Source organism: Amblyomma mixtum, chromosome 8 (assembly GCF_055824585.1).
Source record: "Amblyomma mixtum isolate Tamu chromosome 8, ASM5582458v1, whole genome shotgun sequence".
In the NCBI taxonomy this organism is placed as follows: Eukaryota; Metazoa; Arthropoda; class Arachnida; order Ixodida; family Ixodidae; genus Amblyomma; species Amblyomma mixtum.
This window is the reverse complement of record NC_143019.1, coordinates 79242863-79267769: the sequence shown is the minus strand read 5'-3', so window position 1 is coordinate 79267769 and position 24907 is coordinate 79242863. Positions and strand designations below refer to the sequence as shown.

The 24907-nt window shown below is 46.4% G+C and overlaps 1 protein-coding gene across 1 annotated transcript in view; it reads left to right on the top strand.

The window, feature by feature from the left end:
- The window catches only part of LOC149333139 (lysosomal aspartic protease-like), a 29509-nt gene extending 5365 nt beyond the window's left edge, over window positions 1-24144 (top strand). The window contains exons 3-8 of the mRNA XM_089557654.1: window positions 478-592; window positions 3569-3729; window positions 14708-14970; window positions 17655-17799; window positions 21195-21293; window positions 23971-24144. Of these exons, the coding sequence (XP_089413780.1) occupies window positions 478-592; window positions 3569-3729; window positions 14708-14970; window positions 17655-17799; window positions 21195-21293; window positions 23971-24144 (957 nt within the window). The remainder of the gene's footprint in view (window positions 1-477; window positions 593-3568; window positions 3730-14707; window positions 14971-17654; window positions 17800-21194; window positions 21294-23970) is intronic.
- Window positions 24145-24907: the final 763 nt, after the last annotated feature.

Here is a 24907-nt window from a genome sequence, read left to right as displayed (position 1 = left end):
TAGACGAATGGCCGAGAAGAGCTGTGCCGTTGAAAGTTCGAAGCCTGAAAACGGTGCCAGCGAAGCGTCGTATGAGTCTCGAGCCGACGCTAGCGAAGGGAGAGATAACGGACTAAGCCGGGCGAGCCAGGATGAATCATGTTGCAAGCCGCGACATGTCTGCTAGTCCGGGGTTGCTTTGAACAATGGCGGGCGCACGGCGCTTATTTCCACGATGGCCAGGGGAATGTGTGCTCAAGCATAACAGCATGTAATTCAACATAACTGACGACCCAGAGTTCGTTAAGTACAAAGGACAAGAACAAAGCATATAGATACCATCCTCGAAATTCTTTTCTTAACCTGCCAATAAATATGCATGGGCACAAAATGTATAAATACCTCTCCGAGACGCGGCTACCAGTTAGCCCATATTTCATCAGTTAGCCCATATGTCATTTTTGATGCTGCGCATCAAAAATCTTCCTGTGTTCTCAGTTGCAGTACTATGGCGCCATGAGAGTCGGCACACCATGGCAGACTTTCAAGGTTGTTTTCGACACTTCCCACCTTACCTGGGTACCATCGATAAAGTGTGAAGACGAGCTCTGTCGTAAGTACCATTACGCATGCTAAAGCATTACTTGAAGCAACAATGTTAGAGCTCCACGGCAGCGGCGGCCAAAGTCTCCTAAACCGCTACTCTCAGTTCTCTGGCTTTCATCTTTATAGCACTGCGAAGCCTATGTAATAGAGAAATTATTGAAATTAAAACCTATCAGTAACTGTTTTGTGGAATACATTTCGAGCAAATTTGTATAATTAAAAATAAATACTGTTGCGAAAGTTACATTTTCCGCATGCAACATAGGCAGTTCTTGTCCAGCTAACTTTCCAGTGGGATTTGCATCTTGACCGCAATAGGCAAATATAACAATATTTTTATTCATTCTAAGGCATTTCTTGTCACATGAGGGGCGTGTACAGGAGCTGTCGGCAGAGCGTATCCACACTGTAATGCAATCATTGTAGAGGTAATGATTAGAATACCTAATTAAATAAATAAGTTATTAAAATTTATGTATAATTATGTCGCGCAAATGAATAATGAATGAATAATAATTAGCTGATTGAGACAAAAATCAGCTCCATTAGTGAATTCACGCATTCGCTGGTAATATACTGGAATTTATGAATTTGTAATTACAAAATTTGTTAAAGAAACAACTAAACTCAATTACATTCCATTAAGTCACAAATTATTAACTATTTGCATAATTGCCGAGTTAGATAGTTAACCTGTAAAGAGGAACACGGGTAGCCGCGCCGCCAGTGCACCGGCGCACAATGGTGCGCACGGCGCGAAATCGTTGGGTATATGACTGGAGCTCTGACAGCCATTCTGGCTAGCTGTCTTTAGGCTGTCTCCCTGCAAATTCTGCTACAATTTGGTGGAGCTGTGGTGAGTACAGCCTTTGGCCTACGTCCTGGAGCTTCGCAACAGAATCATCGCGTGAGCTATGTCCACCTACGCAAGCCATTCTTTTGCCCCTTCGCCCACGCCCGTCGTTTGCCCCGGCGCTCTCCGGCAGCAAGACGCAGCCATCTTTGGCGGGTCCGATGGCTGCGACGTGTAGGATTGCCTTGCCTCCTACGAGCGGGTAAGCGGCCACAACCAGTGGGACGAAGACAAGAAGCTGAACAACGTGGTATTTTATCTGTCAGACGTGGCCAGCCTAGGGCACAAAAACCATGAAGGTGTCTTGCCACCTTGTCGGCCTTTAAACATTCCTTTTCTGATGTTTTCGCAGCTTTCTCGGCCTGTGTTCTAACATTTGCTTATTAATAAACAAAAAATCAGTTACACGTAATTAGGTCAGCAAAAGGTTTAATCAACTTAGTTATTAATAACTGATCGATCCGTTAAGTTCAATTAGTGAATAACTCCCTACACTGATCGCTAATTTACTCCAATTGACGAATTTCCAGATTACTTAACTAGATAATAATCAATTAAATAATTTGTAAGGTTCTTTGCGCACAAATAAAACAGGGGATTGAATTCACAGCCGGCGACGCAAAACGGTGAGCAGAACGGCGGGCCGCACAAAAGACAGCCACTCCGACCAGTGCGATCTCGTGCAACGCGGCGGCGCTTCGTTGTTCGCAGTCGTTTTCCTAGGCGGCATCAGATGCGGCTTTCATGGTTCACTACAATTGCCCCAGGAATGAAGTGGCGCCGCTCTGGCTACCTTTAGCGAGGGTTACTAAACTCTGGTTACTAAAAACCGCCCACTAACATTTGCTGGAGGGCCTCTCATTGAGAGTATATAATCTTCAACCTTGAGTGCGAAAAAGGTCGGATTTATTGAGGATATCAGTCTGGCATGTTTTTTGAGAGCATTGTAATGCCTTATTCTCCGTCCTATTACTTGCTCCTAGCAGAGGGTCGATGGAAGCCGTTTGCTGTAATCACTGGCGAGTGTGGTCCCCGACTGTTCCACATTTTGGCGAGGTATGCATATTTTATAGTGTATGTGGATGGTCACCTTCGGTGCAGGAAAGCACTACTGTAGCGTTTGTGCATGATGCTAAAGAGACGTCAGAAAAAAATTGCATTCAAGGCACTGCTTTCTATTTTTTTTGGGGGGGAGGGGGCAATGTACTAGTTTTCATACATCATCAACTATTCAGTAATGCATCATGTATTTAAGATGCATACGGTGAAATTAATGAGAATCTCAACAATAGGACACAAATTGCGTCGTAATCAGAAACTCTGTAGACAATATTCATCAGCAATTCATCAGAAACGTAACTCAGATGACATAAGATGTACTTGATGGAGGTTATGTCGAAATTAATTGGTTTTATCAAAAAGTTAGCACACAATTTTGTAAGAGAAATTCAATCGTTTGAATGTAAATGCAAACGACACCACTTTCTCATTTTCTCTGTTTCACTTCCACCTTTCTGCATTCCCCGACAGCGCGGTTTGCGTGCCCACCCAGATGCGAGACAATTACTGCGCCATTCCCTTTCCTCAAAATCCAATTTTCAACAAAATGAGTTCGAATGTCTCTTTTCTCACGGCGCATGGTCGACGCCGTAGGCTCTTGCATTTGACTGCTTGAGAGCGGAGGTGCGTCTCAGGGAAATTCGACGGCGAAAACACAAGGGAAAAGCTATGCCTACCCGCGGCGGTGGCTCAGTGGTTAGGGCGCTCGGCTACTATGCCGAAGTTCCCATGTTCCCTGGCCGCGTTTCGATGCAAGCGAGATGCGAAAGGCGCCCTTGTGCTGTGCGTTGTCGATGAGGTCGAAGTTATTAGCCCTTACTTATTAGCCCTCTACTACGCCACCTCTTTCTTCCTTTCTTCTTTCACTTCCTCCGTTATGCCGTCCCTTACAGCACAATCGGGTGTCCAGCGAAATGTAAGACGGTTACTGCGCCACTTACTTCCCTCAAAGCCAATTTTCCAAGATATGCCCTGTTGCACCACTACCAGCAAGCCAACAAAAATGTCAACTTTATTGATAATTTTTTCCTGGTTTAAAGTGTCCCGCATAATTTCTTTCATGTGACCCAGGAACTCGAGCAAGATTTGATGCCTCCCGGTCCTCCAGCTTCGGCGGGTCTTTCTACGGAGTTGAATGGTTTTTTGGCAACGCCACCATCTTCGGATGGATGCTGAAGGACAAAATACAACTCGGAAATGGGCCAGCCATAGGTGATTCCTATGTCTGCGAGGTATGAGCTACTCTTCATTCAAGTAAATACCAAGTAGTTTTGCAAAGTGTCTCTAGCAGTTTTTACCAGAAAAATCAGTGAACAGAGTAATGGGCGGGTTGTACCGTACGTGCTAAAAGGACAGGTTGAAGAACAACAATGTACTATAACTGACTTCATTCGATCACTTTGAAGTAATGTGTGCGACAGCCTTAGGATTACGTATAAGAACAATTGATTTTAATTGTTGCACTGCAATTATTAATATATTGAAAGTAATGGGAGAATAATATATCGAAAGATGTGTAATAGTGGCCCGAAAACAGATCTTTATTATGGCAGGAAGAAAATGTCAGGTTGTTGATGGAACTATGTAGGCGAAGGATGACACTGGCGGGAGCGTAATTTGTTGTTGCTGGAGTCTCAATAGTCAATACTTCATAATGGAAATCGGGAGAAAGGCTGCAATGCGTGCTCGTGACAGCAGGAGGCCTACTGGTAAGGGTTCATTAACATCGTGGCTGGCAGCGAAATTGTACGCTGCATCAAAAACCATTGATTTCGGAAGAAGATTTAATCTGCAGTTTTTCTGTACTGTAAAGTGTTTAAACAAGCTTTCAAGTGTCGATGAAAACTTTGCATTTAGTCCAGCTGTAAAGCGCTAGTGTGTTAGGTTAGTGCATCAATATGTTTGCAGTAGGTCATTGGCGCAAACGGTAGAGCGAGCGCCGAGGGCGTCCTACAGCAGTCAGACGGAGGTGGTTAAAGCCTTTCAGAGAGGAGTCTAGGCCACGATAGTTACCGCGGAAGGAGGGGCTATGGCGCGATAGATACAATCTGGCGCACTTCGTGTGCGGCAGATGCAACGAAACACACAGCCCGAGGAAAAGGAACCTCGGCCCTTTTGGCAGCGGACTGGACAGTGCTGCCAGTAATGAACCGAGTACATGTGGAGAAGGAAGGAAGGAAGGGAAAACTTTATTTACAGTAATGGTTTTTCCTGCGGTTTGGGGGCTTCTTCAGAGACGTCTTGGTTCTACCCCCAGGAGCCTTCTCTGTCGAAGTCGTCCGCCTCTAATCAGTGGTCGGTTGCCCTCAGTCCAGGGCTCCGCTGGCCACTGCCGCCCGTTGAGCTCGCTGTACCAGACCTTGTTGGTCTTCGCAGCGGTCGCTGGACAGCAGAGTCTCCCACTGCTCCGCACTCGGGTTTTGTATTTTGGGGACCACGTCTATGTTTTGGCAGGCCCATGTGATGTGGTATAGTGTAGGTTTTTCGTCGCACCAGGGACATTTGTTCGTGTATATCGTAGGGTGCATTTTGTTTAGTATATGTAGGTTTGGGAAAGAGCCTGTTTGTAATTGTCTCCAAGTGACAGCTTCCTCTCTGCTGAGAGATTTGTGCGGTGGGGGATATCGCATTCTTCTGCCTCTATAGTTTTGTAGTATGGCCGAGTATTCCCTGGGTGCTGGCGCGAGTTCCGCGGTCTCGTCGGAAGCTCGGAAAGTAATGTATCCTCGAGCTATCCTGTCGGCCTCTCGATTCCCTGCAACCCCCGTGTGCCCCGGTACCCACACAATTTTGTGCAGGATCTTGTCGTTTTGTTCTTCCCGGTTTTTAATTCTGTCACTCGTTGCGAGGAGTATACGGAGCGCGTGACGACCTATCCTGCCATTCATGTAATTTCGGCAGGCTGTTTGAGAGTCCGTAAGTATTGTTAGTGACCGCCCGGTTCTATAGCCCTCTGCCACCGCTAGAGCAACGGCTACTTCCTCGGACTCCGCAGCTGTGCAGCCTCGGAGAGACGCGCTGGTCATTTCGCGTAAAGACGAATCGACCACCGCCGCTACAGCGATTTTGGTATCTCCTCCTCTCCAAGACGCGTCTGTATACACGGTCGTGGCTTGAGGAGCGTATGTTTTCTCGATGAATTCGGCCCTTGCTTCTCTTGCTTCTCTTCTTAGTCTGGGGTACAACCACTGTCTCCAATATTACAAAACTCCATGTACTACAGAAAAAAGCAGTTCGTGCAATTAACAACATTCCAAATGATGCACACACCAAACCTGTCTTTGAGGCATTACACATTGTAGCTATTGTGCAATTGTACTCTGTCCTGCTGCGCAAAAAGTACACATCAAATATTAATCAAGGAACTGCATTCCTCGCTGATTTGTCTAGACTAACATGCAGAGAACGCCCCTACAATACGCGCATCGGAGACAACTGGTATTTACCGCGAACGCGAACTAACTACGGCAGACAAATGCTGTCCTACAATATCCCGTCCATTTTAAACAATTTGTGAAAAACTGTCATTAGTGAAGAGTAATAGCATATAGTTTCTTTCTTTAGTGTACTAACTCAGCCTGCTTTTATGCCTTCCCTCTTTACGTGATATGTTTGATGGTTATGTGTTTTTTGATGCCCTGAACGTGTTCATTTTCGATACAATGTGCTTTTGTTTTAAATATGTCACAGGCATAACATATAATGTACCGTTGTGTGATTGTGAGTTTTTGTGCACAATGTAGTTGCTGTAGGGGGCGGGGACCTCCGTCAAGCCTCTATAGGCTTTTTGTCCCCGCTCCCCACATCCTTGATGTGAAAATAAACCTGATTGATTGATTCTGCCTCGATGGAGGTTGGGATCCATGTTTTTTGGTATTGGCGCTACCTTGAGGGTCTTGCGAAGCTCGTCGGGGATCGTTGCCGTCCTCGACATTTCTCGCATCTGCTTGCGGTATCCGAGCCTCTGCAGGAGCGCTCTTCCTGTCGTTGTTTGCAACAGCCTGAGTTTTTGCGACTCAAGCTGCGCCTCTCGTAGCTCCTCAAAGGTGTTGTGTAATCCCAGGGCCATGAGTTTTTCTGTAGACGTGTTGCGTGGTAGTCGGAGCGCTGTCTTATACGCTTTGCGTAGCAGGGCATCCGCTTGTTGTATTTCATTTTTGTTGAGGCACTGGTAGGGTAGGCTGTACGTGATTCGACTAACTACTAGGCTTCTGACTAGTTTTAGTGTGTCTTCTTCACGCATGCCATACGCCTGTTGGTGATGCGGGTAATCATGCGTGCGACTTGTAGCGTTGTTGCTTTCAGTAGGGTAAAAGTGTGAGTACTGCGCTGGTTGGATTGAACCCACATGCCCAAAATTCTTATTGTTGTCTTTTCGGGTATGGGCGTCCCATCTAGGTAGACGTTGAGTTTTAGGTCCTCGTTGGTTGGGACGGTCCGGTTTTGCTTGCCTCTCCAGACTCTCAGCAGTTCCGATTTGTCGGTCGAGCATGCGAGTCCTCTTTCTGCGAGGTATTGCTCTACACAAGAGGCCGCTTGCTGTAGCCTTTCTTCCTTCTCTCCGAGACAGCCCGTGTTTGTCCAGACTGTTATATCGTCAGCATACATTGCATGCCTGATGCCTTCGATGTTCTGTAGTTTTCGAGCTAGGCCTATCATAGCTATGTTGAAGAGTAGGGGTGAGATAACTGACCCTTGGGGTGTTCCTTTGTTTGGAGTGCGAATTTTTCCCGATCGAAGGTCTCCTATGCCGATGGTGGCAGTTCTATCGGACAGGAAGGCTTTGACGAAGCCGTGGATTCTGCGTCCGCAATCCAGGTTGTCTAGGCCCGTAAGGATCGCTTCGTGGCTGACGTTATCGAATGCCCCCTTGATGTCCAGGGCCATTATGACATTTTCTCCCGTCCGAGGTACGTTTCGCAGGACATCTTCTTGTATTTGGAGGAGAACGTCCTGCGTCGAGAGCTTCGCTCTGAAGCCGAACATGGTATGTGGTACACAGTCGTTGTCTTCCATGTAATTTTGCAGTCTGAAAGTTACAAGCGGTCGTAAAGCTTGCCAAGGCACGACGTGAGTGATATAGGCCTGAGGTTTTCAATTTGTAGGTTTTTACCAGGTTTAGGTATCATTATTACTTCGGCGTGTTTCCAGTCTTCGGGAACCGTCTCCGCCTCCCAATGTTTGTTAAGAAAGGTGACGAACTCTTGTATGAGGTCGTCGCTCAGGTTGCGGATTAAGGCGTTGTCGATTCTGTCCGCCCCGGCTGCTGTGTTTCTGGTGGTGTTTCTTATTGCCGCGTAAACTTCTTCCACAGTTATGGGGCGGTCGAGTTTCTCGTTTTCGGCCCCTCGATACGTTCCTTGGTATCGCGGGGGGTTGTGATCGCCGAAACATTTTTCTCGTGCCTTCTCCAGTAGGGCGATGTCTGATCCCTCGAAGGAGTGGATGAACCGCTGGATGGCTTTATTGTTCTCTGATTTTATTTTGGTCGGATCGATTAGTGCTCTTAAGAGATTCCAGGTTCTGGCCGTGCCTAGAGTTCCCCTAAGTGAGTCGCTGAGTTGTTCCCAATTTTGTTTCGCGAGTTGCATCGCGTATTCTTCCGCCTTTGCCGTAATTTCTGCTATCTTTAGTTTTAGTTTCCTGTTGTGTTTTTGCTTCCGCCATCTTTTGGTGAGACTGCGTCTCGCTTCCCATAGTCTGAGGAGGTGGGCGTCTACTTCAGGCGTTGCTGTCGTTCTCCTTAGACTTTTTGTGCATCGTTGTCGCGTTTCTCTCAGCATGCCGCTCCATTCCTCCAGTGATTGGATACCGCCTTCAGATTTGTTGCAAGCCCCGCGAAACGCGTTCCAGTCAGTGATTTTCGCCTGTCCAATCTGGCGTCTTATGGTGTCGGATGCTATTCGTGTCCGGAGGATAAAGTGATCGCTGCCTAGATTTTCCATCATGTTTTCCCACTGTGACTCCCTGCTGTTCCTTACGAAGGTGAGATCCGGGCATGTGTCCGTGCTCACTCTATTCCCGATTCTCGTGGGGGTCGCAGGATCTGTGATTAGACTGCAGCCAAAGTACATGTGGAGAAAAAAAATACGCGAGGCTCTTATGACTACTACCGAGTTTTGAAGGTAAAAGGGTCAAGTTTTAATTTATATTCTTCTTGCTCTCTAATGGCGCATCTACTCGTTAGCATAGTCGTAAGACAATGCATACACTAGATTGACCTCTCTTCGCCAAGAAGCACCGCCATCTTGTCGCATGTGGGTCGCGTGCTCGAAAGGCAGTCGAAGGGACTTTGGTTCAATTACTTGTACCTTCCGAAACTTTTTTTTTTTTTACTGATGGCGTCAATCGGATTTTCATGGCCACGTTTCCACGCCGACGACGACAACTCCTTGTTTCGACGCTAATGGACCATATAAGGTGCTCACTTAAAAAAGAGTGCTCTTTAAATGCTGTACGACCATGGTAATCAGTCCGTGACTACCCCGTACCCACGCAGAGACTACTGGTATTAAAGGTAAATAGTACCTTGAAAAACCGCGATAATACGCACCCGCATATTGTAACGTACTTGTTGACGAAGGAGGCTTTAATAACAAGTACGAGGACAGACAAGACCACGCAAGCTGGGGCAGCAAGGGCGACAGATTCAACACGGCGCGAGCCCTATTTCATCGTCGTCAGCAGCTATGCGCCACGTGGCAAAGCTAGGTGGCAATATAGTGCGAGGTGTAATTTGGGCATAGGAAAAAAAGAAAAAAAACGTTTTCTTGCGCCTGTAATGCCAGTAAGGAAAGGCAATCAGCACAAAGGCATTTCGGAAGCCGCGCAAGCTGCACGCCCTTCGATTATTTGCATACGCCGGCTTGCAGGGTATGACGCGTGTAGCGCGAACGGTAGGTACAATGACGATACGCTCGCGTCTTCACGCGTACATGCACCTTGAGCTTGCGCAGACCGTTCCCGGCATATGCTCAGGCGCGCACGCTTCGGAAGTGCCCGTAGTCGGGGCCTTAGTGATCGCCAACGCAGGGTGTGCTGCATTCCGAGAGACCCTTGTCAGCGATATCTTTCCATGGAACCACGTCCTTGGTACTAGCGAGCGCGTTTGATATCCAACATTTTTTGAAATAACAATTGGCGAGTTCCCTGCCATCCAACGTTTGCTATCCAGCGTCTGCGATCCAACTGCACAGCGTGGATAATGAGGCCCATGTCCAGCGACAGTAACTGGAAGCTCTCTATATCTCAACCGGACGATGTAGCAGCCCTTGACGCGGTGCCGATGCTTTCGGCAGTTACGAATACTTTCCTTCTGAAGCAGTCGAGTGGTACTGGGCGTCCCAAGGTGTGGTGGGCGTAGTGAAGTTGCGTCGAAATCTAAACTACCAGCCTGCGCTACCGCTAGATAGCGCCTCTTCTCGGTGAAAGCGTGATGTTCATGACGCGCGATAATAACAAAACCGGAACTGTGGATTTTGTCCGAAGATTGTTCGGATCCGCAAGTAATATGGGGTGGACACTTGATAAGCTAAAACCTGAAGAAAAAAACCCTCCGGTATGCGCGGGTTTTATTTTACTTTCAGCTTTAAGAACAGAGTAAAGAATTACACGCGCTCGTGGGGCAAATAAAGTACTTCAAGAGAATTACCTTTTCCCTTACGGTGTTTTTTATATTACGAGCCTTCAGAAACGAACGCAAGTCCCGATGCACCCAGGTTCGGCTCAACCCGTTGCATTTCGGATGTTATGGGTAAACATGAGGTCCGGACAGGTGTCCCTTTGACGGAGTTAACAATTCGAGTTCGATGGACGGGGCCAGTGTAAAGAGTAAGGCTCAGCGTGGCTGCAAGCTCCGCCAACCTGAGCCCCCGCTTTTCTTCATGGTGGAACCCCCTAGCCGACTCGGGCGTTAAAGTCACCTAAAATAAAGAGAGGGTCTTGACCCCCAAGTTTCAGCGCTCGGCTGAAGAGGTCCGCAAAAGAAATACTTGGGCTACATCTATGCAACTTGATTATGCGACGTCCCACTCCCCACTGACTGGAAAGCCGCGTTGTTCACATTCACCCCAAAGACGGCAAAGCAATGAAGACGGAAAACCTTCACCCCATCTCTCTTACCTCCTGTGTGGGCAAACTTATAGAGACAATCGTGCGGGAACGGTTACCCGAGTACCTTGAAACACAACACGTCTTCGCAGATACTTTGCATGTCGCCCAAACAGATCCGCACAGGACGTCCTGCTTCAACTAAGTCGGGAAGTGCTTGACCCCCTCGAGTGCACTCATAATGACAGGGTCGTACTCACTCTCGACCTTAAGGGGGTATTCGACCATATAATCGACGAGATCATTCTTACTCATCTCAGTCAAACCAACTGCGGCCATCATGCCTTCCAATACACCTGAGAATTCCTCACCGACCTCCAATCTTACATCCGCATTCAGGATCACGAACCCGACCCCTTCCAACTGGGTTCCCGCAAGGCGCAGGGCTTTCTCCCATGCTATTCTATTTGCCCCTGATGCACCTGGCAGCGCAGCTGAGCGCTGCTGCAGGCGCGCAGCATGCTCTCTACGCCGACGACGTCACCCTGTTAGCCACACAGTGCTCGCTTGGAGACATTGAGGCCAACCTGCCGCAGGCCGCGACTATAGTGGACCCGCTATGCTCACCGCTGCTGCCTTCAGTGCTCTCCACAAGTCTGTGTACAGCCGCCCCTCACCTAAATGCACTACCAAATTTAGCTTTCCCTTCAGTCAGGTCTAACTGCAGAAACATAAGAAGTCTGAGTAGTGGGGCTCTTTATTCCCCAACATCGCACGCAGACACCAGACTGGCTAAAATCCGCAAGGTGGGGGACCAGGTGGGTCGCATGGTCTGCAAGGTTTCGAACAAATGCGGGGGAATACGAAGTAAGGGTGCCTTGCGGCTGGCAAACGCCTTCGTAACGGAAGCAGCGCCGGTGCGCTCAGGAAAAATTAACGGTGCTTTAGCTTTGGTTAAACTGAGTGAGAAGGGGTAGATTCATGATGTTTTAGCCTGGAAAATACGAAAGAAGCGGTCAACGAATAGCGTAAGAATAGTTTACCAGGCTGAACCATCGTGAAGCTAGAGGCTTCTCACTCGATTTAACCAAAGCTAATGCACCGTTAATTTCTTATACCACCGACTAGCCGCCGCTCCATCTACAGCAAGCTGTTGTAAAGCCGTCAGTCGTCCAGTTAAGCGGTAGTTCCGGTACTGAGCTCTTGTATCCGTTCTGTTCTGTTTTCACCGCGCAATCAAATTATGGACTGAGCTCCTGACTTTTTTCGCCGTGCCCGTGACTAAACAAACAACACGAGACTGTACAAAAAGATGTCAAAGGCAAAGCAACCATGCAGAGACTTGCTTTGTGCCGCTATGTGAAAGCAGAATACCGCTGAAACAATGATCCGTGTTTCCATGTTTACTACACCATCTAATGCTAAGCGACTTGTAGAATGAGAACTAAACTTCAAAATAGAAAACAGAAGCCTGACGCCAGCTGCTGTGGTTTGGGAGAAACAGGAAGCCAACCCACACCGGCCGCTACCTAAATTTTATGTCCAACCACCCTACTAGCCACAATGAATCCGTCGTCTCCTCTCTTCTGCGAAGATCAAAGGCAATCTTCTCCTCCGAAACAGAGAAAAGAGCAGAAGAGGCCGCCGTTCTCGCCGACCTACAGAAGAATGGCTACACACGTGGCTTCATTCAACGCGTTGGTCGCCGTCAGGCTTAGAGGACAGGAGGAACAACAGCCAACAATGAAACAACGAAACGCGCACGAGTGGTGCTTCCATATGCGAGGGGAACCAGCGAGGCACTTGAACGCATTCTGGGAAAATATGGAATCTATGTTGCTCACAAACCTGTTTCGACAATAAGCCGCTTCTTACCACGACCGAAAGACCGCGTCCCGAGAGAAAAAAAAAACCGGGTGTCATTTACAAAATCCCGTGCCCCAAGTGCCCGGCTTCATACGTCGGCGAAACAAAAAACCTTCCCCAAAGAATAACGCAACACAAGAATGACGTCCGGCTAATGGATTCGGAAGCCAACTCTCTCGCCGAACACTGCGAGCACGCCGACCACCCAATAGCCTTCGAGGAGGTGAGCGTCTTGGCCGTGGAGCCAAACCTGTTCAAGATGCGACATGTGGAGTCACGGCATATCCAGCTCACAAAGGCGGCGATGAATAAAACTCCAGGAACGCTCCCCTCTGCGTACGTTAGTAGACTCTGCGACGTGCTAACAAAGGAAGAGCGAAGGCAATACCCCGCCGCTGCTGGCACACTTTAGTCGCCCCTGAAGAAGGGACCGAGTTGGTCGCGTAACGTTGGGCAAAATTAAAAATATTGGTTGGCGTCAGTTTTTCTCTCAACTATCTCAAAAGCCAACCAGACGGACCTCCGTCGAAGATGTTTTCGTTCAAATCATTTTGAGAGAAGTTTTATCGAGAGCACGTTCAGTATAACCGTAAGCTGCGTACCAAGCGGGCTTCCCGCGATAAACCACACCATGCCTACGAAATTCGCGCAGTAAATAGAACACTTGGCGTTTAATATATGAAGAAAGAGGAAAGCTCGAAATCTATGTGAGCGAGCCTCCATCAAAGCATCACAGGCGTGCTGCGTCGGAATCTCGTAGTGCCCTCAGCCATTGAGTGTGCCGAATGGGTGAGCCTGGAAGGATCAGGTGCCGACAATGGGGCTCTGAGAGTTGAGAAGTGCACCACACACTGTGGTTCTAAAATAAAGAAGCAAGCGCTGGTGGACTGGTGAATCGCAAAATGATTGTGAACGTCTACCGACCATCAGCGAAAGTGCACCTATTCTGCAACGTCTATATTCCAGTGACATGGATGGAACTGCCATCTGTGGCAGTGGACTAATTAGCTTACGCCTATTGTGAAGCTGAAGAAAACAACGTTGCTAACCTCAAAAGATGGTGGTGTTTGACAAGCATTTGCTTGATGGGAAATCAGCGGCAGCCGTGGTGTGCCTGAGAGGAAGAGAGAAGTCAGAACATATCATCACAATTAACTTGCAAAGGGGCCCAATCCTAGATCAAGGATGATTCCTTGACAAACCAGTGCGGTGGATGCGTCATAAAGCTGGCCTCAGGAAAGCACACTTCCAATAAAGGCATGCTTTTTCCTGAGATGTGTTTATTGTCTGCGAGGTACGATGGAGAGTTCTGCGATTTCTGTAAGTACCAAAGAATTCTGACTCAAAACCAAGCAAGCAGAACACCTAAATAAAAGCCAATAGCATTAACTTACGCATATTTTGTAGTACTTTATAGCCTATATGTTCTAATCGGCCCCAGAACACAAACTTCCTGTTCCCTTCGTTATCACCGGATGTCCGAAACTCGGAGATGTGTTGCACTTCATAGAAGCTTTCGTGGAAGCGACTGGCTCTAAATATGCAGCTTCAATTCGGAGACACAAAACAAACACTAAAACCTGAAGTCAGCGCCTCCGTGAAAGCTGTGGTTGGTTAAGGCTTAATAACAAAAGCAAAGATGCAGCACTCCTCTTGCTGATGTTGCGGGAGCGAGGCGGTGTGGCCCGCACCCTCCCGACTTGAGCGCTCCGCGCGGCGGCCGTCGGCATGCATCGCTCGTGCTGCCACCACGGAGGCCACGGTCGGCACACTAGCCAATATATTTTAGACGCTACACACGCGAGGCCAGATCAAAGAAAATATTTTTGCACCACCTTGAAACACTTAACGCATGAGAAGTCCCAGAAATAGAGTTATGAATACGCACGGAACCTGCTTCAAAGAGCTTCCTCATATTTCCGAAATATCAAAAAGTCAGGTTTTGAGAGCACTTACAATCGGAGAGTCGGTCTAAAAATAGTGTTGATGGCAAGGGCCATATAAAGCATGCCATTTTTTAAAGCTATGGAATCGCTTTCCTTGCTTTGATAAACAATGCAATATATGTTTCTGCTGCATACCCCGCTGTTTTCTCTAATTCGCTTTCTTTATTTACTGGAGGGTGCTTATTAGCGTTTGCAACTTTTATTTTTTTCCTTTTTATCGAAGGTAGTTTTTCATCGTGTGGGTTCGTGCTGTACGGTTAAAATCGTGCCTGGTCTGCCTGTAACACAACTCGTACTCTCTGTTGCTCAGTCTAATCTTAGAGTCTAAACTTAGATGTGTGCTCTCTAGATGGTTGACTTCGAGCCTCATACTGATGGCTACCGTGGCGTTCCATTCGACGGCATCTTTGGACTCGGACAACCGGAGCTCTCCTTCTTCGAGCATTTGGCAAAGAACAAGTTGATCGCGAAGCCTTGGCTTGGATTCTACTTCAGCAGCAGAGTAGGCGAAGAGGGTGAGGCCCTGTTTGGAGGTGCAAATGAGGCCCACTACAAAGGAACACTGACGTTCGCGGAAGTTGAGGGACGATTCTGGCAGTTCCGGCTGGAAGGGTGAGTGCTTTGTTCTCAATTGCATAAGAGGCATGTACAAAGTCTGTTATGACGTCAGAAACCTTTCTATTCTATTCTGTGACTAGGTTTTGCAATATATTGTGAACACAATTTAGAAGTCATTAGTTGGGGCTTAAAAGAACAGGAAGGGAGTGCCTCACAGTTTCCTTCTTTTTGTTTTCAAAAAGTGTGACAACAGCCGAAAGTGTAGCTCCGCTCTAGGCTTTTATTTTGAACCGTTAGGTTTACGGAGGGACAAACGGCCTACTTATTGCGACAAAACAAGTCTTGTGGTTATGCCGACAGAGAATGATGGCGTTGAAATGGCAACATACTGCACATTTATTCCGAAAACCGCTTTACGCTAGTGGTATCTCTTTTAAACTTTCTTCAGTTAGCATCCTCCTATAGTATATCTTATTTTCTTTGAAAGCATAACCAATCGTTTACAATGCGCTGTGCATCCACATCATGGCACACACCTAAAACTGCTCTTCACAATATCCTTATCAGTTTGAAGTCCTGGCCTTTCAGGAAATAGGACCCGCCAGCCATTTTCTCGCCTTATGAGTAACAATCTGACAATCAGCATGCAAATCAGCTCTTTATTAAGAACCGACACTGCACGCTATGTGCACTACACACGCTAAGTGCAGCGCTAAGTGCACTACATGAAACGAAACGGCGGGTTGTAGCATGTGGCCTACGCTGTCTACAGCGCACTGATAAGGCTACAGCAAAACAACCGTGAGCATCGACCGTGAGCAGCGACCGTGGGCAAAACAAAAACGCACTGGGCGCAGACGGGAACACGCAGCAGGAAATAAGGAATCGAAGCGTAAAAAAAGTTAGGGTGCTCGTAAAATGTCACTTCTCTCTTCTGGCATCATCCTGGTAAGTGGCCGCTTCGTCGTCCGTGTATGAACAGGGTTGGTCAAAAATTCCCAGGTCACACGGTCTGCTTTTCGTTGGTATATTCTGGCATTTAAGCTGGCAATAAAGCTATCAAGGTTATCACAGGTCAGAACGATCTCTCTTCTGCCCTCTACACATATTTTGAGAAATTTAAAGGCGTTGTAACTGCCTTACTCCACTGCTTAAAGGCGTTAGTTTTCACAGCGCAAGGGACAAAGCACGAGAGAAGTTCACAGGCACGGCGCTGTCTCGTCTTTTGTCCCTTGCGCTGTGCAAAATAATCTCACAGCAACTTGCCCAAGCTTCTACAGTATCCGCTGAAAGGAAGACCGCGTGGCCGAGGAACTTTTGACCGGCGCTGTACCTCATGGCGGCGGCTTCTGCTGACCGCCGAAAACATGATCGCGCCCCAGCACTATTCCCGCACGAATCGCTCCTCGCGCTAGCTTTGCGCCTTAACGCCTTAATTAAGACATCGTCGCATCAATAACACGGCAAAGCTCACGTGCAACTGCTGGCTCATCCGCAGCTGCACTAAACACACACGCACCCAGATGGCGGGAATAGACAGCGCGCAGTTAGATTGCCTAAAAAGAGGCCGTAGTGCTCCATAAACTTGAGGAGTAAATGAACTGCATAACACGAAGTTCCCACTGAGGTGCAAGAGTAATTTGTGTGCGCCCATTACCCATTTATGTGGAAACTTTCTAATGCCATAGGTCTGGCTGAACTACTGCTTATTACTGCAGCAAATCTATGGAATGAGTCTGGACAACTACGTATACTTCAGAATAGCTTAAGAACACATTTAGGAAGAAGCAAATGACCTTGTACGAGGGCTTCTTATCTGGGCCGTCCGGTACCATAGGCTAAGTGGCCGTGCTCAGAACTAGAACAGAATGTACTCTGCCGGTAGTTTTAGAGCTGCAAACAGTGGACGCCTTTAAGGACTGTAAACTCCCGGAACAGGAACTGTATCCTGCAAACATTATAATATATGCAAACATTACACATGCGGTGCCAAAGCTAACGTAGGGGACGATAGATGGTATTCCGCTATTTCCTTACCCTTTGAAGCACTGTTATTTCAAAGAATACACGGGCCTTGATTTCCAATAAAATTTCCTTCCTGCAATTCACTTCGCCGCGTTTATAAGCGTACAAAAGTGGCGATCAAATTACGCATTAGTATTAAAATCAGGTAATGTGCATAATTAAACAACGAGCTTTTATCCTGAAATGTTTCTCGGCAGTATAAAATATCAGCCTGTGTCGCTACCTTTCCGAATACTGGCTGTAACAGGGTGAATATCTATGATGCCGTACACCTCATTTCGCACTATCGGCCGCCTATATTAAGAAATATGTAAGTACGCTCTGTAAAACTCTCCTTAGGAAACACATAAATGCTATATAAAGCTGTAATTTATAAGCGCTTGCAGGTATTAAATGTTACTCATCAGCGCAAGTATTATAACTAGAGCACGAAGAATACACGCTTGTCCTCGCTTACGTAAGTTTCAATCTACGTTCTCTCTGCGTCCCGTCTTCATTCGAGCTGTTGGCGAACAGTAAATAAAAACTAATTGGGGCTTCACAGAAAATTTCTTTTGTTGACTGCTTCTTCAGGAATAAGGTCCTTCACATTCTCCGGTCATTGCTGTGTTTGAGAATTATCAGCAATGAGAGCACCTGATAACCAAAATTTTTTGTTTGGTGCTCTACCCAATATATTTTCTGCAATCCCTCTCACAATCCACCCCTTGCAGCATTCAGCTGGGTCGCACAGAGCACTTCTGCTTCGGCGGTTGCCCCGCGAGGCCCTCCCCATCCGACCCCTTCATCGGAGGACCGAAGAGGGAAATCGAACGCATAAACCAGCAGCTCAACGCGCGCAAGAACCCTAAGGGAGAGGTGAGAACTCACACAGTTAACATGAAGAAACTCTTAAGAGCAGTGCACTTTAAGATCCGCCAGAGTGGATAATAACAATCATCTGCATAATCTGCACAGCTTCGTCATCTGAAGGAAACATTCTTTTATACTGTACTTCACTTAGCAGTCTCCTGTTCCACATGACTGCACACCACACCGTAAGCTTTCTAATTTCTTCTTCCAATATTATTCTCTGCCGCCTCCTGGAATTTCCTATTTCTAATGGAACCCAATCCGTTACCCCATATACTCAACTCTTCCGAACTGTCCTCCTCACATTTCCTGCCCCTGATTATTTCCTGTTCTTTGTTCCAGATACACCATCATTACCTCGCGAATGCTTCTTCCACGCAGTTTTCGTCCATTTCTCAACGTTGCTCACATAATAACTTTTCTGCAGCTCGCAGCGTTGTACCTAATTTCAACACTTTTCGTAATCCTTCTTATTACTCCTGCATAGGTGGGGTATCAGTAAGATGCGATCATCATTTAATTTGTTTGTGAGGGACAGTAGTGCGCTCTTAATGACCTTAAAGTACGAGCACAATAAACCCCGCACCATTTTTATTCTCCTATGTCTCTCTCTCTCCAATGATAGGAACGGATCTGCCAATGCACTGACTACGCAGATGTATTCCTTTAGAGCTTACAATACCTCTTTGGTAATTATAAACGCTTGCTTCTTCCCAGACTGCTGGAAATTACCCTAGCGTGCTTGAAAACAATTTTTGATTCCACAATTCAGGCTTCGCAAGTTGCATCCTCAATGATGGTTTCCAGTTTCTTTCTGTAATATAGGCTGCAGTGTAAAATACGAAAAAACGTAGAGTAGAATAAAAACTGCAACAATTCCAAGGCAAGAAATTTCGATATTCCACGAGTTACACGCACTGGAAGAGACGGGGGGGGGGAGAAGCGGTGAAGTTGCATCGCCTACAATCTTTTCGAAAGCTAATGTGTTTTGGTGCTGTGTAGCGAAATTTTGTTCGGGCGCAGCGATGATGGGAAGCTCACTTTTATAATTCTAAACACTAATATCAATATTGCTTACGGGGGTTTACAAGCCGCTGGTTAAATGAGGATAGTAACAGTAAAAGTTCAAATGTTAGCAAGTGAATATTACTTAACTAACGTGCACGTAAGCCTGTTTTAGCTGTGATTTGATGCGCTACACCGCTCTTAATGGAGTGTCGAAAAAGGGCTCTTCTATCCCGAAAAGCCAGTTTTAAAGATTTCAGAATATTTTAGTTGCAATACCCGGTAGGCTTTAGCAAAAAAAAATTCATGCAACCGGCTTTAACCTTCAAGAACAACTACATTTCTACGAATAGTGATGGTTTATGGTTTGGTTTGGTTTATTGGGGTTTAACGTCCCAAAGCGACTGCGGCTATGAGAGACGTCGTAGTGAAGGGCTCCGGAAATTTCCACCACCTGGGGTTCTTTAACGTGCACTGACATCGCACAGCACACGGGCCTCTAGAATTTCTCCTCCAAAGAAATTCAGCCGCCGCGGCCGGGATCGAACCCGCGTCTTTCGGGTCAGCAGCCGAGCGCCGTAACCACTGAGCCACCGCGGCGGGGCCTACGAATAGTGAATGACAACTTGCCTTTGCAGTTCACTTTGTCAAGAATTTTCAAACGGGAGAATTATTGTTCGGGAGAATCCCTTCCAGTGAAAATACATTCCTCTCGCTCTTTAGTAAAATGGCTCATAGATCTTCATTCTCCAAGGTTAACGAAGCCTGCACCTTCGCTACCAATATTACTAAACCAACCCCAATTAGCACCCTATAATTTATTCAAAACGGACAAGTGTCTTGATTTGAAAACTTTTTCATTCGCACAATGCTGAGGTGTCAGAACGAGAACTTGCTGTTGGGTTAGTCGGTTCCGATAGATACTGGATTTTTTTTTGCGCGAATATCGAACAAAACACGAACGCAGACAAAAGAACAAAGTGCCAACATTACGGAGCGCTGCTTCTTGGTGATTAAATTCGTGTTATGTTCAGTTTCTGAGGCTTAAAAATCAAGAATGTATCGGAACGTAGGTACCATTACTCCTCAAGAGATGAATATATTACCCTGGTTGAGGTCGTTAGCACATTGTTCCCACCATACCGTGTATTATATTTGCGCAACCAGTGCACTGACAACTGACGAAATATTGTCCCTTTATTCCACACCTTTATTTCTGTGCTCAGATTGAGTGATAGCATGATCCAAGGATTTTCTGACGTTCCTTTTGAATTGTGTGCCTTTATATCCAAAATACGTTTGTTTTTCGTCATTCAGTTTTCTTAGATATGAAGCTCAGTAATACGCACATCCTAGCAAGATGTGCAGCACAACCTGTTGGTGCCTAGCGCGCAACGTTTCGCGCAGTCGGTGTTCCTGAGTGCCCCTCAGAGTACCGCGCTGCGCTTTTGAGAAACCTGGAGTAGAAGGTTCTTCTCCCGCATGAAGAGGCTGAAGGCGCGGATTGCACAGCACGATTACGTCTCTTCAAAATTTTAGTTTTCAAGGAGCTGTGGATTACTGCAAGGTACTTCTGTATTTAGGCTAGTGATCGATTATTCCGATGCGCAACAAAATCTTTCCCTAAAGAGAACTAAGAGAACTTTCCTGTCGAGCTGGGTCGCGCAGCCCCCCAGCCCTATACTCTGGCAAGGAGAGGTTGTTTTCTTACAGAGAAATCGTGCAGCACTACAGGCTTGCAAGGCTCAGATTCTCCCCTGCGGATAAAACGCTTTCCAAACAGGCCAAAGCCTGACGTAAACTTCAAACTAACACCTATCCAAATCCCCAGTTGTGTAGCTTTTATTTGGAAGGACTCTACTCAGACAAATGCGAACATTGAGATAGCAATGCAGATCAAAATCATACTATCTGGAACTGCCGCAGTCTCTACCCGCGGGTCACTTTACTATGACTGTGATCATTATGTGGGTCTAATGCCAGAGGTCAAGCTCCTCCAGCTGGCTGAAGACGCCGCCGCTTCCCAAGGGATAGTGGCCGTCGTTTTGTTTAAGCGGGGGGCGACTTCGGGTCGCTCCTCTATATCCGCTGGAAATAAAGTTTCACCACCACCACCACCTGCGATAAGAAACGAATGGGTAACGTTTTATTTCCATTGTTAAATCGTTATTAACGAAAAATGAAAGTTTTCCGAAGGAAGATTTGAGAATAGATTGAGTGTTATAATGGAACTGTGTGACATATGAAGAAATTGCTTTCATAAACAACTTAGCGTTTAAAAAGAATTTCTGCGCATGGCTACGTCATCAGCATGAAAGTGTTTTCATTGCATCAGTCCGATTGGAAAACTTACATCAGGTCCTCTGACCAGTCTTCTTTTTTCTTTTCTGGCACAGTATGAGGTGAACTGCAGAGACATAAGACGCCTGCCAGATATCACCTTTACTATTGCCTCCCGTAACTTCGTTCTGAAGCCGAGGGAATACGTAGTACAGGTAAGCATCTGATACTTTTCACATCTCGTGCGCTCTGACAATGTCTGTGTTCAAGGAGTAAGTCATCAGCATTGCGCCTTCTACGCAATAGAAAAGCGCCTCGTTGAGCAGAGGTGCACATTGTATGTCTGTTGCAAAATAGCTCGAAATACTAAACTACGTTCATTGGACCTAAGCCGTGAAAGTAATTTTTGAATTCGACTGCAGTGGTCAGCATGAGAGCGCTCCTGTCGTCCGAGAGCCAGTGTTTGGCGCTCTAGAGATTTGAACCGTCGTGGTGCATGCTGAACAAATAGAGTGCTAAGCGAACAACTATCAATTCACATCCAAATTACAGCTGCCGTGAGGCTGCGCTATTTGCTGGAATAAAAACTGCACATATATCATCATAATCAGCCTCACTACATTACATAACTCAAACGCTCCAGTATTGTGCTGTGCCGCTGACTGCAATTTCATAACTACTTGAAACGTAATAAAAGACTTGGTTGTGGTCGCTTTGGCCAAGACGCAGCGGTGTAAAGTCAGATCATTAAAAAAAAAAGTTGAGAGAAAAGACGGTACGATGGCTTGGGCTGTAGTTTTCTTACACATTTGTCAGACACATGCTGTATCGGTACTCAGTGGCACTTGTAAATTAGCCACAAATGCTTGGTGTGGGGACGGGGTGCACAGGTTTCTGGTCTCATGCGGTAGTAAGCCAACCGTGCATATCTCGAAACCGTCGCCTCGTGCTTGCGGTTTCATACTCCATGTCTGGTCGTTGCGAGACGGGTGATATTGCAGTTTCATACTCCATGTCAGGTCGTTGCGAGACGAATAATAATCACCATATCAAAGGCGAAATTGCATAAAGAAATTGAAGGTGACACTTAATTAAGCTCTGTCGTATCGGTAAGACTTGGTGGCGTTAATTGGGCAATGTCCATATATGCAGAATTTGCCATTTTTTACTTAAGATTCATAGATCCCTATGAGTCACAGTTGACGCAGAGGTGCAGAATCCGCCACATTCCAGCAATAGTAGGGGCTGCCACCGCCGGAGCTTGTGCAGCTCAGCTTGATCTTGCCGACCAGCCTCTTCCAAACAATCAATTTAAATGCCACCTGCCATGGCGGTCAGTTTTCTCGCAATCCGTGGGCAGGTTGTGATGATGCCACAAGGCCCGCCTATGTTGCTTCTCTTGGGATTTTTCGTGGATTTTCAGGAATTAGAGTGCGCAGGGTTCGTTAGTAACAATGGTTCTTCGATTTTCACACAGCAGTGAGCAATGAGTACACAATGTACGGGACGGGCAGAAATGTGTCAATGGGTGTGTTGCTATGCTGCTAAGTACAAGAGCACTCATTCGATATCGGCAACGTTTCCTTCACCTGAATGAAAACAAAACGAGAAATGGAGCCCATACAAACATAATGGCGGTTGAATAAAACTTTCCGGATTCGCATTATTCATCCGGCATCCTCTACAACGATGCGCCGGAGAGGGTGAATTGTTTACATCAGACGCAAAAATCAATCAATCAATCAATCAATCAATCAATCAATCAATCAATCAATCAATCAATCAATCAATCAATCAATCAATCCATCAATCAAACGCACTGCGAGCGTCACAGTGTTGAAAGAAACCCAGGCAAGCAGGTCACCCGTCGTGAGATGCAGCAATGACGCCTGATTCGTTTCTGCGGAATGAATTGTGCGCCCATATGTCGCAAACCTTTTCTGATTTCCAGAAATCACGGTCTCTTTTAACGGTGTCAGCGCGCTAGTTCCATTGCGCGTAATCATACATTTTCAAGTTTTAGAGGATGGCAAGAAGATTCTAAAAAATAGAGAACACTGTCCGATTTTAACGTACCAAAACTTGACACTTAACGTACACCGAACAAGCTAGTAAGTCACCCTTGTCCACACTGTGCTTTGCCTAGTGTCGATTAAAGAAACCATAATCTTACAACCATCTGAACAAGAGTACTTTGCGCAAGGCTCTCATCTGACGAACTTCTGAATAAAAAACGCCTGCCCCGTGTCCCTGTACGAACTACTGAAACACCGACTACGGTACGGGTTTGCTTAATGGAGCACATACTGAGCTGTTGGCATAAATACTTTATCAACTACAGCGCTTTCGTCTCTCTTTTCATCCAATATGTAGCTACCCATTTATGCTTTGCCACTCTTAGAATGCTATTTGTCATCAAAGTTTTTTATCTTAATGTAACGATGTGCTTTTTATGTCTCACTGCCTCTACCTGGAGACATGGATGACAGCAAGGTTAAGTTCTGTTAATATAGCTATCTGTATTCTCCTGTCTTCTTTACAGAAATATCCATAAATACCACTTCTCTGCGAAGTGGCAATTGAACCGCGAATAATATAATCATTAGTCTGCATCTTTCACTAGGCAGCTGGAACAAAGCATAGAAAGAACATTGCTCTCAGTACTTTCGTGAGTATCGTATTCCGAGCCAGGGCGGTTTATTACTGAATCCTCCCCAGCAACGCGGACAATGGGCGAGATGTTTGATATGTGGGCCCCTAATTCACACCGTATAATTTGCCATGGTAGTTTCTTTATTATTTACAACAGTCACTATTTTCAGCACCATGTTTTTTATCGCAAATCAGAATCGTGACGCCTTAATGCCTTGCTACATTTTCACTCTTTTCAAGGTTGACACACCCGTTGGCACACGTTGCTACAGTGGCTTCGCCGAGGCACCGCAGCGGGATCATGTGACGTGGCATCTGGGCCACGCGTTTCTCCGGAACGTGTATACAGTGCTTGAGTCTCCGGCCGGCAATCCCGTTACCCTTGGAAGTGTCGGCTTCGCATACTCTCGCTGAGCACGGGGAACACGGGAGGTGCTTTACCGTCCTCTCTTTGTGGACGAAGTATTTAGTCGCGCTAAGTTGGCACCACGCAGTTTTCTTGCACTGTTGAAAATTTTTTTCTGACTCTCAACCTCTGTCTGTCAATTATTTGGGCAGTTCTAGACTGAACTGTCCGGAGTGAGTAAATTCACGGTCTTTCGCGTTCGGTTTTGTAAGAAATGCACTCAGTTGACAGATGCGGACGACGCAGCATTGGGCGTTTTTTTATCACTTGGCAATCTAAATCTATCCGCGTACGTTTTTCCCCGTAGGTCCGAATAAAACACTTTCCTGGAGTAAGATGGGAATATTGTTTGTTTCTTCTTTTCATTTTCACTTCAAACTGATTCCAACAGCGTTAACTTTCCGGCTTAGTATTTCGCGGCAACCTTACTAGTCGTAATCTGGTGGCCAGGGTTATAGCCGCATTCAAAGAAAACCATGCTTTTTGCTCAATCTAAGACGATAAGAAGGCGCCCTTGCAAAACGAACAGACCTTGGAATATTTTATGATAGAACGTACTAGTCACTACTGTATAAAATTTAGCATAACTGCAAGACCTGAACCACATAATGTTATTAAGACTAACTGAAATTTCTCAAGTTGTGAAGTTGTCTAAAAAAGTAACTAACATTTAGTCTGGGTAACTCTTTGCGGTTCAGCGCAGTAGAAGCAACAATCCGAAGTACTGAAACGTGCAGTCGAACTCTGGACCTTAAACAAAAACCGAAGGGC